Raw genomic sequence first — 17,559 nt, 5'->3', positions numbered from 1 at the left:
GAAACTGAGGCCCAAGGAGGTGACGTTACCTGGCCATACAGTGGCAGAGTTGGGAATTGGGTTCTTTCTGCTGGCTCCATAGCCTGAGCTCTAAACTATTGTGTCATCTTGCCTCTTGGTACTCCCATTGGTTTTCCAGATTATTTCTGAGCGCACAAAACCCAGGATGCATGAGTTCCAGTCTGAGGTGTTCATGATCATTGGTGGCTGCACAAAGGATGAACGTTTTGTGGCGGAGGTAACCTGCCTGGACCCCCTGAGGCGCAGCCGCCTGGAGGTGGCCAAGCTCCCGATGACCGAGCAAGAGCTGGAGAGTGAGAATAAGAAGTGGGTGGAGTTTGCATGTGTCACATTGAAAAATGAGGTCTACATCTCAGGTAAGCAGGAGCCACGTGATGCCAAAGCAAGCCCCCAGGGGCACTACGTATTTTCCTGAGTGTCAGCCAGGCAGCCATCCTAGAAGAAGTACTGTAAATGGCAACAATCTAATGGTCAGGATATGGAAACTAAGAGCTCAGGTGGTCTTATCTTGGAGCGTGCATTCTCATTTAATGAGCACTAACCCGTGAACAGTATTGTATTAGGATTAGGGGGAGCAGGCAGACAGGCCCAGTCCTTCATGAAAAAGGAAGAAGGAAAGTGACACTAAAATTCATTCAGTGTCTACTATAGGCATAGTACACTTAGCTGGCGCTGGGAATACAGTAATGAATAAAAATGTCTGCTCTTCTCCTGAACCTGACTCCTCCCCTCAAGTTTATTAGGTTATATATTTAGACACTCTAATAGCACCTGGTACTTTTTCATTTCTTACTTCTAAGTCGTTTGATTGATTATTTATAATTACTTTATGTGTGTCTCTCATTAGTCTTTAACTTCTATGAGAGTCAACACTATTCCCAGCACCTAGCACTGTGCCTGACCACATAGTAAATGCTCAATAAATATTTATTGAATGACACATTCTCTACCATCTTTACAGCACAGTAGATTAAATAACTTTATACTTTGGTAGCATTTGATCATTTGCCTCTCACATCAACTCTATAAGGTAGGTAATTTTAATCTCCAGGTTACAAATGGAGAAAACTGAGACTCAGAAAGGTTATGGCACATACCTAAGGTCACACATTGGTAAATGTCAGTCAGGATTCCAACCCAGGTTCTCTGAGTCCCATGGTCTCTCCACGATATCAAAAGTCACCCAGCTCTTTGCAATAATATGTCTTCCTCTCATCTATGCACATGTTATGCCTTCCCAGTTAATCAGGTCTTCCATTACATCTTGAAGTAAGAATGGTAAAGTTTTTTTTTTTTTAAATAAAATTTGCATACGTTTCTTTGAAAGTTTATAGTTATTTTATGATTTTTGACACTACCTAAATGGGAACAACATCACAGTGTTTTGACTAGAGACCTCTAAAAGATACTCCACCCAAAGAAAAATGATTAAACTAGTGAACAAGAAATTCACAGAAGAGGAAGAAGCTCATCTCCCTAATAGCCAGAGAAAACCAGACTGTGACACCATTTTTCTTCATCAGGCTGTAAAATCAAACCAAAGCCACCAACCAACCAAATAAACATTCCTCATATCCTCTGTGGGTGGGGTGTGGGGCAAGGTGAACTAGGACAGCTTTAGAGGGCTCTTCAGCAGCACCTATAAAAATTCAAGGTGTGCTCGCCCTTGACCTAGGAATCCCACTTCTGGGCTCCACCCGAGAGAAACACGTACCCATGACGCAGAGCATTGTCAGTGATTTTCATTGCCTCACTAGTGCACATCCATGTCTTCATGTCTGAAAAGTACATCTTTTGCTTTACGTAGTTGGGGGTACTCTGTGCTGATGGGGAAATGGAAACACAAAGCTATTAAAATATTTGATTAAAGTCACCAAAAACGTCAGTTCTCTTTTGTTTTGGTCTCTCTTCCTAACTGAATTATGTATTTTCTGTTTATTAAGAGAGTTGTCTTGAAAAAAATTTACCAGCTCACTCTCAAATGATCTATTGTGAGCATCTCATTCTTTTATAATAAAAATTGTTTAAAAACAGGACAAAACCCACTTATATTTTTTATGTAGATGTAAGATATGAACCAACAGAATTTTGTAAGATTTCTCGGTGATTTTTCCAAGTTTGCTTTTTTGTTTGTTTAAATAAATAAGCAAACAGAGAACTTAAGCTGCTTTCTAATTTGACTGCTGGTCAAGACCCTACCATCCCTGCCTGCAATAGTCTAACCTTATCTGTCGTGCCTTATATCCTGCCCCTTTGCCGCACAAACACTGAGTCCAGGTTTCTGCTGGATACAGGAGGACTTGGGTCCCTCCTCCCTAAAGTGCACCTTCTCGCTGAACTCTCACGACATGGAAGTGACACATGACACACTCTAGAACATAATTCACATCAGCCTTACTTACACTGTCTCTCCCTGTTCCCCCATGTTGGCTCTATCTCCCTATAAGCAGACCACACACATCTTCAAGGTTTCTTTTCTCTTTCCTTAGGGGGACTGCCCTGGGAATTTAGCATTTATGGCCTGTAGGAAATTATGGGAGAAGCTGTATTTCTAACACATCTGGTGATTTCTGATGCTCTGTATCTCTTCTAGGTGGCAAAGAAACACAGCACGATGTTTGGAAATACAATTCTTCGATCAACAAATGGATTCAAATTGAGTATTTGAACATAGGCCGCTGGAGGCATAAGATGGTGGTGTTGGGTGGCAAGGTCTATGTGATCGGAGGATTCGATGGCTTGCAGAGGATCAACAACGTGGAGACCTACGACCCCTTCCACAACTGCTGGTCAGAGGTAGGGGAGACTATTTCTATGAGTAACTCTGTTTGTATTTTTACTTCAAAGCTTCAAAGAAAGGTATATACCAATGTAGGTATGTGGCTTTCTGATTGCTCCGTTCCCACTCAGAACATAGTTGGTGGCTCTGAGCTTTGATCCTCATAGGACCCATTGCTTCTGCATTGCTAATCAGGTGACAGAAACGACTTCCTTCCAGGTGGGGAAGTTCTGTGGGCACCTGAACAGAACCCCAAATGTGGAGGGGAGGCTTAGTCCTAACCTTGATGTATATCTTGTCCCAGAGTCTATGTCTCCTCAGATGCCCTCGGCCCTTGTGTTCTCCATACGGAAAACATAGGGATCTCTTGAATAAATACACTGTTTATTGAATGCAGTTATTTGGTAGTGTTTAGACATTAGCCTTTGTTGATTTGCCTATCAATGATGAGGCATTTACATGCCTGCATGAAGGACTTTAGCAAAACAACCTCAGGTTTATTTCATACTCAGCAAAGGTAAAGCATTGCTAATCGATGGGCATAAAGTTATGCGAGATAAATAAGCTCTGGAGATCTGCTGTACAACACTGTGCCTACAGGTAACAATATTCTATTTTACACTTAAAAATTTGTTAAGAGCGTAGACCTCATGTTAAGTGTTTTTGTCACAATATTTTTTTAAAAAGGTAAAGTGATCTCATTTCCTGTATTTCCAGATTATTCCCAATTTCAAATTTTTGTTTTCCTTATTAGATCATACATCAGAATATGTTCCTGCTTTGGGGAGTATAAAGCATGGTCACTGCAGGCACAAGCTAAGGTAGCCAGGTCATCATGGCACCCAACCAAGACTTGTCAACTTGAAAAGTGCCATACAGGGAGCCCTTAACATTTATGGGAGCGTGTGCCTAAGAGCTTCTCAATTTGGCAAGTCCCATCACAGAGTTGCTCCCTGACCCCGAGGGTCATGTCAGTGGGCAAGAGGCTCTTGGAGGTCCCCTGTAATGCCCCAGGGTTCACAGGGTGGAAGCATGAGTCCAGCTTAATCCCCAAATCTGCATGTTGCCTCAAAGTGGGAGAATCTGCTTACCTGTGGCCACCTGAAACCCTTGGACCAGCTTTTCTTCCTGGATAGAAGCACCCAGGACTATGCCTGGCACATAGTAGGCATGCAGTAAATACTATTTGAGTGAATGACTATGAATATGCACATTTGAGAAAGTATTTTTCTCCAACACTAGCTGGTTTCATCTGTATAAACACTTATTCCTGTCAATACCCCACCTCACCTGAGTGCTGAACTCTGGGAGAAACAGGCCGAAAACATCCAACACTGAGCTCTAGCCTGCCCAGAGTCTGGAGGGAGGGTGGGAGATGTGTGGTTTGATCCTCTCTGTGTCTCAAGGGGAGTCAAGGCTGCAGGCCCTGTGACTTCAGGCAAAGGATGCCCAGGCGTGTGACCGCTGGCTCCTGGCCTGTGTCCTGTGAGCCACTGCAGCAATCTGGGCAGCATGACTGACAGCTTCTCCCGGGGCCCTGCGCCTCTGCAGGCTGCACCGCTCCTTGTCCACGTCAGTTCCTTCGCAGCCACCAGCCATAAGAAGAAGCTCTACGTGATCGGGGGCGGGCCCAACGGGAAACTTGCCACAGACAAGACTCAGTGTTATGACCCTTCAACCAATAAGTGGAATTTTAAGTCGTCCATGCCCGTGGAGGCTAAATGCATCAATGCAGTGAGTTTCCGGGACTGCATCTATGTCGTTGGTAAGTGAGCAAATGGCTTCTTTATTTTTCTTTTAAGGTTTTTATTACAATATAGCTAACACATCATATTAGTTTTAGGTGTACACCATAGTTATTTAAGATTTATAGACCTAAGGAAGTGATCACCATGATAAGTCCAGCAGCCATGTGACACTGTCCCACGCTATCACAATGTTGTTGACTATATCCCCTACGCTGTACATTACATCCCCATGACTTATCTATTTTATACCTGGAAATTTGAACCTCTTATTCTTCTTCACTGCCTCACCTTTTACATTTTTTCAATTATAGTTGACATTCAATATTATTTTGTATTAATTTCAGGTGTACAGCATAGTGGTTAGACATTTATATAATTTAAGAAGTGATCCCCCTGACTAGTCTAGTGCCCACTGAGCACTATACATAGTTATTAACCATATTATTGACTATATTCCTTATGCTTTACTTTACATCCCCATGACTATTTTGTAACTTCTTAATCTCTTCACATTTTTATCCTGCTCCCAACCCCCTTCCATCTATCACCTTGATAAATCTAGTACCCATCTGACACCTTACATAGTTACCACAATATTATTGATTACATTCCTTGTGCCACGAGGTGGGACAATTAGGTTCACGAACACATCCTAGAAAAAGTGCTACATATGTCATTGCTTAATATCACTATGGTCACCTTCCAAGTACTACCCTTGGGAAGCTATGAACTGACTCCAGTGCCTAGTCCACTCTTCAAAGCAATTTTGGAACTCTTTTTCTGGAATGGCCATCAGAGCTGTCATTGTATTACCCTTGATGTCCTGAATGTCATCAAAATGTCTTCCTTTCAATATTTCCTTTATCTTTGGGTAAAGAAAGAAGTCATTGGGGGCCAGATCAGGTGAGTAGGGAGGGTGTTCCAATAGTTATTTGTTTACTGGCTAAAAACTCCCTCACAGACAGTGCCGTGTGAGCTGGTGCATTGTCGTGATGCAAGAGCCATGAATTGTTGGCGAAAAGGTCAGGTTGTCTAACTTTTTCACGCAGCCTTTTCAGTACTTCCAAATAGTAACCTTGATTAACCATTTGTCCAGTTGGTACAAATTCATAATGGATATCAAAAAAGGTTAGCAACATTGTTTTGATTCTTGATCTGGACTGATGGAACTTTTTGGTCATGGAGAATTGGCCGACTTCCATTGTACACTTGGACGCTTTGTTTCAGGATTGTATTCATACACCCATATTTCATCACTAGTGATACCATGGCTCAAAAAATCGTCTTACCTCTCCATGAGGTCTTGGCAAACTTCAACTCTCCTTTGTTTTTGTTCATCAGTGAACTCCTTCAGGACCATTTTTGCACACACCTTTCTCATGCCAAGATTTTCAGTTAAGATTTTCCTAACTGTTTCTCTATTGATGTTTACCTTGTCTGCTATACTTTTCACAGTCAGCCAACGATTTTGACAAGAATTCAACGAATTTTTGCAATGTTTTCTTTAGTTCTGCTTGTTATTGGATGTCCTGACCTCTCTTCATCAGTGACGTGTTCTCACTCCTCAGAAAAATGTTTAATCCATTTGTACACTGCCATTTTCTTCATGGCATTATCCCCACAAACTTGGACTAACATGTCCCTGATTTCACTTTCACTCTTGCCAAGTTTCACAAAAAATTTAATGTTTGTTCATTGCTCTAATTCAAGCTCGGACATTCTCGCGACGGCACACAAAAACACAATAATGAATGCCACTCAGCAAGACACCACCACCTGTCCACATGAACACAGCTGTGAGACACTGATATACCAAGGTTACGAAACCTTACCAAGCTCTTTGTACAGTGCTGCCAATATAAGCGCATGGTGGCAAGATCGCAAACTTAATTGTCAGACCTCATATATCCTACATCCCCATGACTACTTTGTAACAACCGATTTGTACTTCTTAATCCCTTCCCCATTTTCACCCACTCCCCAACACCCCTCCCATCTGGCAACCATCAAAATGTTCTCTGTATCTATGAGTTTGTTTCTGTTTTGTTTGTTTATTTTATTCTTCAGATTTCACATATAAGCGAAATCACATTTCATCTGTCTTTCTCTGTCTGACATGCTCCACTCAGCACACTATCCTTCAGGTCTATCCATGCTGCCCCAGATGGCAAGAATCCATTCCTTTCACTGGTCGCGCAACATTCCATTGTATATATGTACCACCTCCTCTTTACTCATTCATCCATTGATGGACATCGAGGCTGCCTCCATACCTTGGCCATTGTAAACAACGCTGCAATGAACATATGGATGCACACACCTTGCTGAAGTAGTGCTTTGGGTTTCTTCAGAACACCCATGCAGCCATGCGGGTAGATCAGATGAGGTCCTCCTGAGAACTCACAAATTCCTAGTTGAAAAGGAAGAGAAGATGGTATTGGTCCAGGCCTTGGTGGACCTTGCAGCCCTGGAGGCAGAAGCAGCTCACATTTAGGATGAGACATACAAAGCAGGTCATCACTGAGGCCCAGGGGAAGAGCTAGAAGTGCTGCAGGAAAATGTACAGACACTGAAATGTGCCCAGTAAATGGTAGCTATCATTATTTCTTATTCATAGGAATGTTATTCTCCCTACTTGCTTTGGGAGCTCTGAAAAGTTGCAGTTCACCAGAAGAAGCCTGGCCTGCCAGACCACAGTTAGCATGTAATTGTTAAATGATGATGGATTTCAATTCTGACTCCTCATTAGAATCACCTTGGGAGCTTTTTACAAAAATCTGGGTAGCTGGGCTTCACTTCAGACAAATGAAATCAGAATGGGAAAGAGGACGCTGGCCAACAGGGCAAATGTTTTTAATGTGCAGGTGATTTTAATGTGCAGCCAGGATTGAGAACTACTGATTAAGGTGATGCCAAAAATAAGTAATGTCAGCAAATAAGAGCTAATCAGAGAAGTGAAATATGGGAGCAGATCAAGAAAAAACCCCTCTCTCCCTCGCTTTAGGTTTAATGCATGTGTATGGTCAGGCCAATGACTCTGCTTAAAGGTCTAATCGCGAGATGAGTAACTTGGGCTGGTGTCCCAGGTCATACTCAGCCTACACAGAGGCTACCACCTCTAGTTATTGCCATGTATTGACGGCTTCTATGTACCAGGCTTTCTGCCAGGTGCTTCGTGCACAAGGTCCATTTAACGTCTTATAACCCCATGATCTAAATGCTGGTGATTACAGATCAAAAGGTAGCAGAGCTGGGATTTGGAGCTGAGTCTACCTGATGCACCAGGTGGTATTTCTTCCAGCTATTGCTTCCTTGTGGTGCATTCCGGCAGCCAGGCAAGCTCGGTGTCCTTTAGGACCTGACTAGCACCTGGTTTTAGAATGTGAAGGAGGGTTGCGAAGTGTCTCCAGCACTTCCTGCCCCTAGCGGTCCACTCTGGCTTTCTGTAAAGCCATAAATCTACTTTCTCTTGGCGAGATGGTAGACTTGACCTACCCAGAAGTAGGGTTTTAGTGGTTAAAGGGGAAGAAAACCTGAAAAATAGTGAGATGCCCACCATGTTTCCCTTCCTCTTCAGGTGGGGCCATGAGAGCGCTGTACGCCTACAGCCCTCTTGAGGACAGCTGGTGTCTGGTGACTCAGCTCAGCCACGAGAGGGCCAGCTGCGGCATCGCGCCCTGCAACAACCGGCTCTACATCACTGGGGGCAGGGATGAGAAGAACGAGGTCATTGCCACGGTGCTGTGCTGGGACCCTGAGGCCCAAAAACTGACAGAAGAGTGCGTCCTGCCCCGGGGAGTGTCGCATCACGGCAGTGTCACCATCAGAAAGTCATACACCCACATCCGGAGAATCGTGCCCGGAGCAGTGTCGGTCTGACAGCAGGAAGGCGGAGCCATGCTGGGAGCTGGACCTTGACCTTGAGCCGGGAGACCCTCCACACCGCTTGCCCTGCCTGCCCCACTTCAGACGGCAGGCTGGTCTTGGGTTTTTGGCCATTCATCAGGGAATCCCTTGGAAGTATAGCTTTAGTACACTTGAGAGCAGCCAGGAATGTTTGTATAACCTACCTCAGGAGAGAAGAAGAAGAATATTTAACATTCAGGACATACCTGCTCCATGCCAGGTTCTCTGCTGGGAACTTTTGTATATCAAGTCACTTACCATCATAATGACCTGATGACTGGATATTAACACTCCTATTTTACTGGTGCATTTCAGAGAGGCCAAATGATTTGCCTCAGGCCACTCAGATTACAACTAGCAAAGCCAGGAGTCTAAACCCAGGTTTTTCAATTTCCAAGTCAGTGCCCTTTCTGCCATGCTGTCTATCTCAGAGCAGGAAAGAAAAACAAAAACAATACCCAAAAAACTGCCTTGTTTTTTTGTTCTGACAAGTTTGTTCTCTCAGCAAGGCAGGGAAATAAAGGTGTTTCTGTTTTCTTTTCTTTTTCCCCCTTATATTTAAACCATATGGAATCCTTTTGTGTTGGAGCCTTGGGTTCATTGTCAAGAGTTTCTCATAGGTTGTTCTATCTCACAGGTCTAGAGAGATGAATCTGGGAAGGCCCATTTGCTTTGAAAGAGATAAAAGACTTGTGTTCTGTTCTCCCCCATCAAAAGCCTCTTTTCTTTTTTTTTTCTTTTCTTTTCTTTTTTTTTTTTTTTTTTTTATGATCACAGGAGGCCCATTTGGGATGAGAATGTCATTACCAGACAGAATTGTACCTTCAGCACAGTCCAGTGTCCTGGCCTCTTGATGTCTAACCGTTGTACTGCCATGGACAAAAGAGGTTCCCAGGTACTGAGACCCCTGTTTTAAAAAGATACACACCCTAACACGGCCAGCCACTGCAGGAACGACCAACTCCTCTTGACAGTATACTTTCCACTTCTTAGATAGTGATTTGGGTCCATGTCCCTGAGACCCCACCCTCCTGGAAACTTAGTGTTCAGTGCCTTTTAAGCCCTTCTATTTGTTTTTTTGGATCAGCTTGGCACAATTTTGACTCAAAGAACAGAGTCTGTTCTTCACTTTAAGTGCTAGAGCTTTCAAATGAGCTCACTGGAAATTCATTCTAATCCCCAAGTTGGCAAAACAGATTAAGAGATCCTGTTTCATATGCTGTATTTAAAAAGCAACAATGGTAACAACATAGTAACTGCATTACCCAATGTGCTTTATTTTCATCGTATGATTTCAAATCTCTTTATAGAGTTTTATTTCATGTCAGATATGGCATATTATGACTGTACGTCTCAGCAGTTTGGGAAGTTAGAGGTATTAGAGTTGATAGTGAATTTAGAAAAGTTATAATTAGAAGAAGCTAACATTCAAAGCAGATAAAGAAGACTTGGGATGTTACAAGTGAGATTTCTATTTATTATACTCAGATCACTGAGGATAAATGAAATGCATGTTGGTGTATGAAAAGCTCTACACGGAACATAGCAGTTCAGCTCCCTGCTATGGAACGTAAGATGGGAAAATGCAAACATATTTGCAGAAATTTAGGACACATATATAATTTACTCATGAGTCTAAGAACCTTAACAAAGCTCTCAATGGAAACAATTTAATCTAGTTCAGCTCAGAAGACATTCAAGGAGTTTTTTATGTTTGTCAAGCCTCGGGAACACCAATGAATAAGACAAATCCCCACCCTGGAGACACTCAATAAGCAGGTAAATGGACCACTAGTCAATATTATAATTTTCCTTTTGTCAAGTTAACAACAAATGCAATGTATGTAAAGTTAGGAGGCTGCATCCATGTCTTTTTTGTCCTTCCAGGTGATCTCCCTGGGAGGCTGTGCACTTAGGTCCACGATGTGGCCACTGCTTACATGGTTGTCTTTCTTTGAGCTCACCTTCAGAAACGATGAACTATAGGAGAATCGGTGATATTCCAAAGATGGTTTCAGGGAAGAACTTCCAAAGAGGATATCCAGTGACAGCATCACTGGCATACACAAAGAGCATCCCCTCAAAAAGACAGCTCCTTGTCATGGCTGTCGTTCAGTAAAACAGCAAATTTTGAACCCATCAATGGGTCAATCCCATTGATTTAGGATCCCTGTGTCATAAATTTGCAGGATCCAAGTTTCAGGACTAGTTCAGAATACCTAAATGAAGACAAAGAAATAAATCTACATGATGTTTATATCACTAGATATGCAGGTGACTTGTGGTAAAATCTCAGGTGGCTGGTCCTCAAGAAGTAGGGATTCTCAATAATGGTATGGGTTAGCAGCATACCTACCTACTGAGATGATCCAGAGTTCTGCATGTGAATCTTCCAATCTGTAGCTTTTAAGGAAAGAAAAAATTTCAAGTCATTTTAGGGAAACTTTATGACATCAGGATTTAAGCTTCTAGGCACTAGCAGGGAGCAGAAGCTCTTAAAATATAATTTTCCTTCCAAGATAAACAAAAATCTGGTTTGCAGCAAGTTAACTGTCATAACCCATGCCACCAGCAAGGGGATGAGGCCGACCTTTGCCGGTGAGCCAGAAACGAAGGGCCCAGGACTCAGGCGGGGACGGTGGGAAGCCCCAGCACAGTGGACTGGATCTTGACACAGGTCCTGTGAGTGAACAGCATCCCTGGCTGGGAGGAAGAGGATGAGGTAGGAGGAGGGGGAGATCACATTGAAGGGAAAATGATAGGCCTAGAAAATGATATCGGGGCCCTGGAGTTTGTGAACATGACTCCATTCTCAAGAATGGTAAGGGGAGAATAAGGAACAGGGGTTCCAGGAGGGAACCCACTTCTTAGAAGTGTGGCACAAGTTAGGGCAGGACTAACAGTTGGACCTGTATTCTGTGGGGCCCTCTGAGCTGCTTGGCTGGGTCTCCTACCTTAGTGGACCTAGAGAGAATGAGACCCAGGGACTCAGAGGCGGTGGAACTTATAGGGGAGGTTAAGGCATCCCAGTTGACAAGGCTGGTTTTAAATGGGCAGGGAGCTAAGCACACTGAAACACAAACAAATTATATTCTCTTCTTAGTTCTCATCACATTCTGCTGTCAATGACTTCATCACACACACACACACACACACACACACACACACACACACACACACACACACTGCCCTTGAACCCAAAGCAAGCTGTGCTCTCAGGGAAACGCAAATACCTTTTGCTTATAGCTGTGAAAAGTATAGCTTTGCTATTTATAAACGTCCTTGAGGTACTGTTGTTATCTACTTTTCCTACTTGATTTTGAAAAAGAAAAAGTACTCAATAAAATTTTCAAAGTGGGTAAATACCACTGGAATTGCTTATGTAAAGTTCTAACTTAGCGTTGCAAAATCATTTTTTCCTTTAATGTCTGATCTGCATGTTGTGATAGATCTCATAATACAAAGAGTCAGCCTTTATGGAAACCCACTATTATTTCAAATATGGCTATTATAAAACCAGTTTTGACAGGTTGGATTTTTATATTTATAGGTAAAGATAGTCAACACTTAGTTAACCAAATCCTTTAAGTATTTTGGTTACATGAGTTTGTATTTTTTTAAGTGATCAAACTAAGGATATTATTGTTTTTGGTAAATATACAAATAAAGTTTTTATTTATTCAATGAAATATGTGTGGACTGTATAAGAATATATTGTATGTAATCACTAGGTGATTTTTTTTTTTGCTTGCTTTTGCTTGACTTGCGTAAGTGGTATCTGAATATAAATTAATTTAGGAGGTGGAAATTTAAAACATTTCAGTTGGTTTGAGGGTTTAGATAAATTCTTAGGATAAGATTAATCAGAATTGGTTTATAGAATGGCAAAAAGTAAACAACTTTTCTCTCCTTAATGCCTCATTGCCTCTGAACAAGCTTTTACCAACCAATTTGCCAAACTGTGTGACTCTCATCCTGCCTGGTCTTACCTCTTAATACAGGAGACTCCCTTCCAGGTTTCTGATTTCTGGTCTGACCTCTCAGCCCTGGTTCAACCAACCAGGTCACATGTTGTCTTTGAAACCTTATTTGATCTGTGCTTCTCAAATCAGGGCTCATGGAACTTGGCATATGAGACAGAGAGCGGTGGTTCTCAATCACTGGAATACTTATCATCAATTTAGTTTGTTTTTGAGTACAATGCAAAGGTCCTATGCAATTGAAAAGAAAAACCTAAGGCTTTAAAAAAACGTGGGGTCACATGAATAGCTTTAGACTGTTCCCCCTGGGACTCCTTAGAAATAGAGGTTTTTGCTTCTCTGCCTTAGGGATTCTGGGTGGAAAACCCTGGGAAGCACTGCCCCATCTCCCAGGTGGGACGTGTTCTGGAGTTAATCCTGGGCTGTAGATCTGACAGCCAGTGCACCAGCTGTGAGTCAAAATGGGGTTTTGATCTAACTTCACTGCGGAGCCCTCCAACTTCCCTCCCGGATCTAAGAGGTAACCTGATGCCTGGGCAGCTTGGCCAGAGCCTGGCACCTGCCCACCTTTCCTTGGCTCCTCTTTCTGCTCCTGGTGCCTTCTGTTGTTGTCTGGCTTCCCCCGGACAAACCCCCCTTTCACTGGAGATGCGGCCTTTATGTAGGATCTCAATTCTTCCCCACCTCCCGTGGCCCATGCCTCATTTTCTGTTCCTGTGTGCTGCCACAGTTAAAGACCCATGGCGCTAGGGTCTAGTTCGGGTAAGGTTCCACCTGACCCAAGCTGCCGTACCAATAACTCTGGTTTTCACTTCCATGTTTGTTTCTAATGCCTAAGGATTTTCTTTTTCTTCTTGAGTGCTCAGATTCTCATTTGTGATTCATCGCTGCCTGTCAGGTTACCTTGACACACATGTCCCACCTCTGATCATCTGCCTGGGTCCTTAACTGGCTGCCTCCCCTGGAGTCACCAAACATAGAGACCTCATTACCCTCCTTGTCTTGACCTCTAGCTACCCCAGCACCCTACGCCTTCAGGGTTTCCTAATTTCTGAGGTTTGGAGAAAGAGCAAAAGAGGATATGGGACTTCCTGGCTGCAAATTCTTTAGGAAGGTTTGTATGTAAGGAAGCTTTCTTGCTCCCTTAGTAAAACTAACCCAGTTCCCCCAACTTTAGCAGTGGAGGGAGAAACTCCCAGTGGGGGATCTCATAGACCAAACTCTTGTCCCTATAAGGAAAGAGTCCTGTACATAACTCTTCACCTAATTTCCCAAAGGACATCACAGACCAGGCTGGAACAGTTAAGTAAGACTATACTGGTCTTAGACGTGTTATAGGGAGATAAGCACAGAAAGGAACAATGCCCTGGATAATGAGGATGGCAAGGTTTGGCCACCGCTGAGAAGCAGTGTGTCCCTTAGGAGGTATGTGTGTAGATGCTGTCAAAGATAAACAAAGCTGGACACTAATATGGTGAGGACAGATTTTATTCAGTCACTACTGATAGGAGGGGAAAGAGCTGAACCCCAGTCCAATTTGTGCAGAGCTGACTGGATGCTTTAAAGGGAGCTTGAGGGTGTAGGGAGGGGAGCCAGCAGGGGCTCAAGAAGAGTCAGGGAAGTGAAAAATGACAAAGGGTTCGTCAGTAAATGAGATTAGGCCAGCTGCGTCTGCTAGTTGTCAACCATGAAGTTAGGATTGTGTCCTCCCAGGGACACTGGGAGACTGCGGGCTTATCCCTCCTGATGATTACATTTCAAAGGAATGGCTTTCAGGTCCTTGAGAAAGACATTCCTGGGCTGTAGGAGAGCCAGACACATACATCTCAAAGGGACAGAGGCGAGATTTACAATTGTAAGACCTTCTTAGTAAATGCTCTAAGAAAGGGAGTCGGGGGCCTATGGTCAGTCCTTGGCCAGAACAAATGGTAAATTCTTTTTGATGGTCTTGAGCTTTTCCAGATAGAAACTCATAAGGGGGGCTGGGTTATTCTAGGGATGTGACCTTAGGCTGCCAGCAGCCATGCTCGGGGGTTGGTCAAGTCATTTAGTGCAGGGATTTGGATGGCATGTTTGTGCAAAGGATTTTTGCAGTTCTCAGTGCCCCAGGTATATTTGCTTTATGAGACACATATTGTTAAAGAAACAGATGTGCCCACCACTTTTACTGCTGCTGGGGAAATTTTAAGAGAACTGACAATTTTCTACAACCCAACACAAGCCCACTGTGAGAGTAGGAGTGCCAACACTCCTCCTTCTAGAATATTCTGAAGACAACTAAAGAGAAAAATAATACTAAAACTTCTTTCAACCTATATAGGCCAGAGCAGTGCTCTCAAACATTTTGGACTATGTCCCACAGTTTCAAAATGAAATCATTTTCAATATTTTTTATTCTATTTTATTAAAAAAAAATACTGTTCACAACTCGCTAATTTCATTACCCACCAATGGGTCTCAACTCACAACCCACATCTGAAGAACAAGGCTGTAGGGTGCAGACCTGGGCAAGAATGAGGAGAGAGGAAGTTGTGAAACCCCTGGTGTAACAGTTAGAGCAGAAACCAGAGGGAAAAATATGATGGCCCGAAGAAACTTATGAGTCTGACCTTAGATAAACTGAATTTTTGTGGGTGAAATTCTATTCTTTCATAATAAAAGTATAGTAATAGGAGCAGATGGTGCTATTGAGTAATTTCCCAGAAACGTGGGACAGAGCCAGAAATAGTCAGAGACTGGGACAGTAACAAAGATAGTCTAGGCAGAAATGCTGGGGTTTTTAATTATCAAAGTGCTTCCTGGTAGAATGTTGCATTGCCAGAAATGGCCACTGTAGAAACCCTGAGGGAAAAAAATGACACATTTGACTTTATTATGGCTGAGTTGTAAATAGAGTTGTAAATAAAGAAAATAATGGGGTCTTCGTGAAACAATGCAACAAATACTTATTGAGTACCTACTATGTGCCAGGCATAACTCTAGGTACTAGGGCTCCACATCCACAAACAAAACAAGGTCCCTGTTCTCATGAGTTAACATTCCAGTAGAGATAGGCTATAACCAAAGAAGTACATTATATAATGTCAAGTAGTGATAAATGCTAGAAGAGCAGTAAAGCAGGGTAAAAGGTATGCATGCTACTTTAAAGAAGGTGAGCAGGGATGCCCTTGCTGATAAGGAGACAGTTAATCAGAAACTTGAGTAAAGACAAAGTGTGAGGCCTGCGAATATCAGGAAGAAGCCTGTTCCAGGTAGAGGGAACAGCTAATGCAAAGGCCTCAAGGCAGGTAGCTCAGTGTATTCAGGGAACAGTAAACAGGTCTTGGTGGCTGGCGTGGATTCAGAGAGATGGTAAGAGTCTCAAGGCCACTGTAAGCACTTTGAGTATAGCCAGAGTAAGACGACCGGGCATAGGACAAGTTCAGAAATGCTAACGATTCATGAATGTTACACACCCAAGCTTGCGGCTTACAAATTCAAGTCTGCTACATTCACGGTGACAATGAGTAGCTAGAAACTGCTGAACCCCAGGTTTCTGTGAAGCCAACAAACATTGAGCTCTTTCTCCAAATCCTTGGTCTTTCTGACCCTGCCCTGTGCAGTCACATGGCGGTGGGCTGGGGCTGGCTCTCCAGACTGCCTAGTCACAGGAGTCTAGGAGGCTTTGGAGAAAGCCTCTCAAATAACTGAGATCTATCTATCATTCCCAGTAGAAGTGGAGTTGGCAGCACTCAGATAGCAAGGGCATCCTGGTGGTAATGAGACCATCAGTGGGGATATTAGTAGGGTGGCACAAGGGGATGAAAGCCAGAACTTTGAAAGTCAGTGACCTCCAGGAAGCCTAGGTGATTTTTGAAAAAGTGTGCACTGAGATTCAGCACATTAAAAAACCAAACTAATAAAAAAACCTTAGGGGTTAAATGCAAACCATTAAAAAAAATGTCTATGTAAAATGTATGGCAGATCAGATGCAAACTAAAAATTAGATGCTAAACGTGTTATTTCCAGATGATTTTAGAAAATACGTCTTCCTGGGAGGTAGGTTGGAATCTGAAGTAGGAACCAAGGCTGGAGACGTGGTGGGTTAGACTAGGCTGCAGAGTGGCCACTGCACTTCCCTGACTCCAAAGGAGGTTAATAGTAGTCTGAACCTCATTAAGTCGTGGTGAAACTCAAACAAGAACACGCGTGAAATCTCAGCTCACTAGCTGACAGACTGTAAAGGCTCCATACAATTGACTGCTAAAATTGTCTTTCCTCAGAAAGTCAGACCTGCGTGCAGTTCTGGCTTTGCCAATCACTCACTTGCTGTGTGATCCTGGGTAAACCACTGAACCTCTCTGAGCATCAGTTTTTCTTTTGTCTCCATAATGTGTATAATAATACCTATTTTGTAGGGTTGGCGTGAGGATTAGCCAACATGTGTATAATGTAGAGTGCCTGGAAACTCAAATATAGCATGTTTTATGATTACTGTTTGTAGTAATTATAACAACAATAACTAGAGAGTCTCAGAACAACTCTGGATATTCCAAGTCTGCTTCTATTACTTAGTTTTGGGGGAGATCGGGCTGCTATTGTTTTCATGCTGGACACAAAGGAAATCCTCATGAACACTTAGAGAGGAAGCAGGTTATGTTGGTCATGAACAGCCTTAATAATAAAAGGAGACGAAAAACAACACTCAGACACACACACCCTCACACACACCCCAGACTACACTAAGAACATCGGCCCTTGCCAAGTATTCAACCGGGTTACAAAGGATAGTTGCATTCTTGAAAAATGAATGGAATGACTCTGGTCCCAGCCAGTGTCCAGCAGGCTGCTAGGTAGACATAACCCTGGTCTCTGGGGCACTGTGAGTCCATGTGCCAGAATAAACACGGAATGTGTTGGTAGAGAAGGACCAGATGAATGGGTATGATCGGGCCATTAAAATGCATGCTGATGAGACCTGGGGAGCGTTCTCTCTTCCCTCAGCTGACCTTCTGCATCACTACATGTTTTAGGAAATTTAGTTTTGGGGCTTAATGTTTGAATGCTAGTATTGTCGTTTTGCTTTAACTAACTGAATGAAGTATTTTAACTGTTGAATATAATGGGGAATTTAAATTATCCCGAT

At 43.0% G+C, this 17,559-nt stretch overlaps 1 protein-coding gene across 1 annotated transcript in view; it reads left to right on the top strand.

The window, feature by feature from the left end:
* Positions 1-9,009, top strand: part of KLHL6 (kelch like family member 6) — a 51,273-nt gene extending 42,264 nt beyond the window's left edge. The window contains exons 4-7 of the mRNA XM_019735759.2: positions 140-377; positions 2,615-2,817; positions 4,352-4,565; positions 8,126-9,009. Coding sequence (XP_019591318.2) covers positions 140-377; positions 2,615-2,817; positions 4,352-4,565; positions 8,126-8,427 — 957 coding nt within the window. The 3' untranslated portion in view covers positions 8,428-9,009. The remainder of the gene's footprint in view (positions 1-139; positions 378-2,614; positions 2,818-4,351; positions 4,566-8,125) is intronic.
* Positions 9,010-17,559: the final 8,550 nt, after the last annotated feature.

This window comes from Rhinolophus sinicus, linkage group LG01, assembly GCF_036562045.2.
Source record: "Rhinolophus sinicus isolate RSC01 linkage group LG01, ASM3656204v1, whole genome shotgun sequence".
Lineage (NCBI taxonomy): Eukaryota > Metazoa > Chordata > Mammalia > Chiroptera > Rhinolophidae > Rhinolophus > Rhinolophus sinicus.
This window is presented reverse-complemented; position numbering and strand designations above follow the sequence as displayed.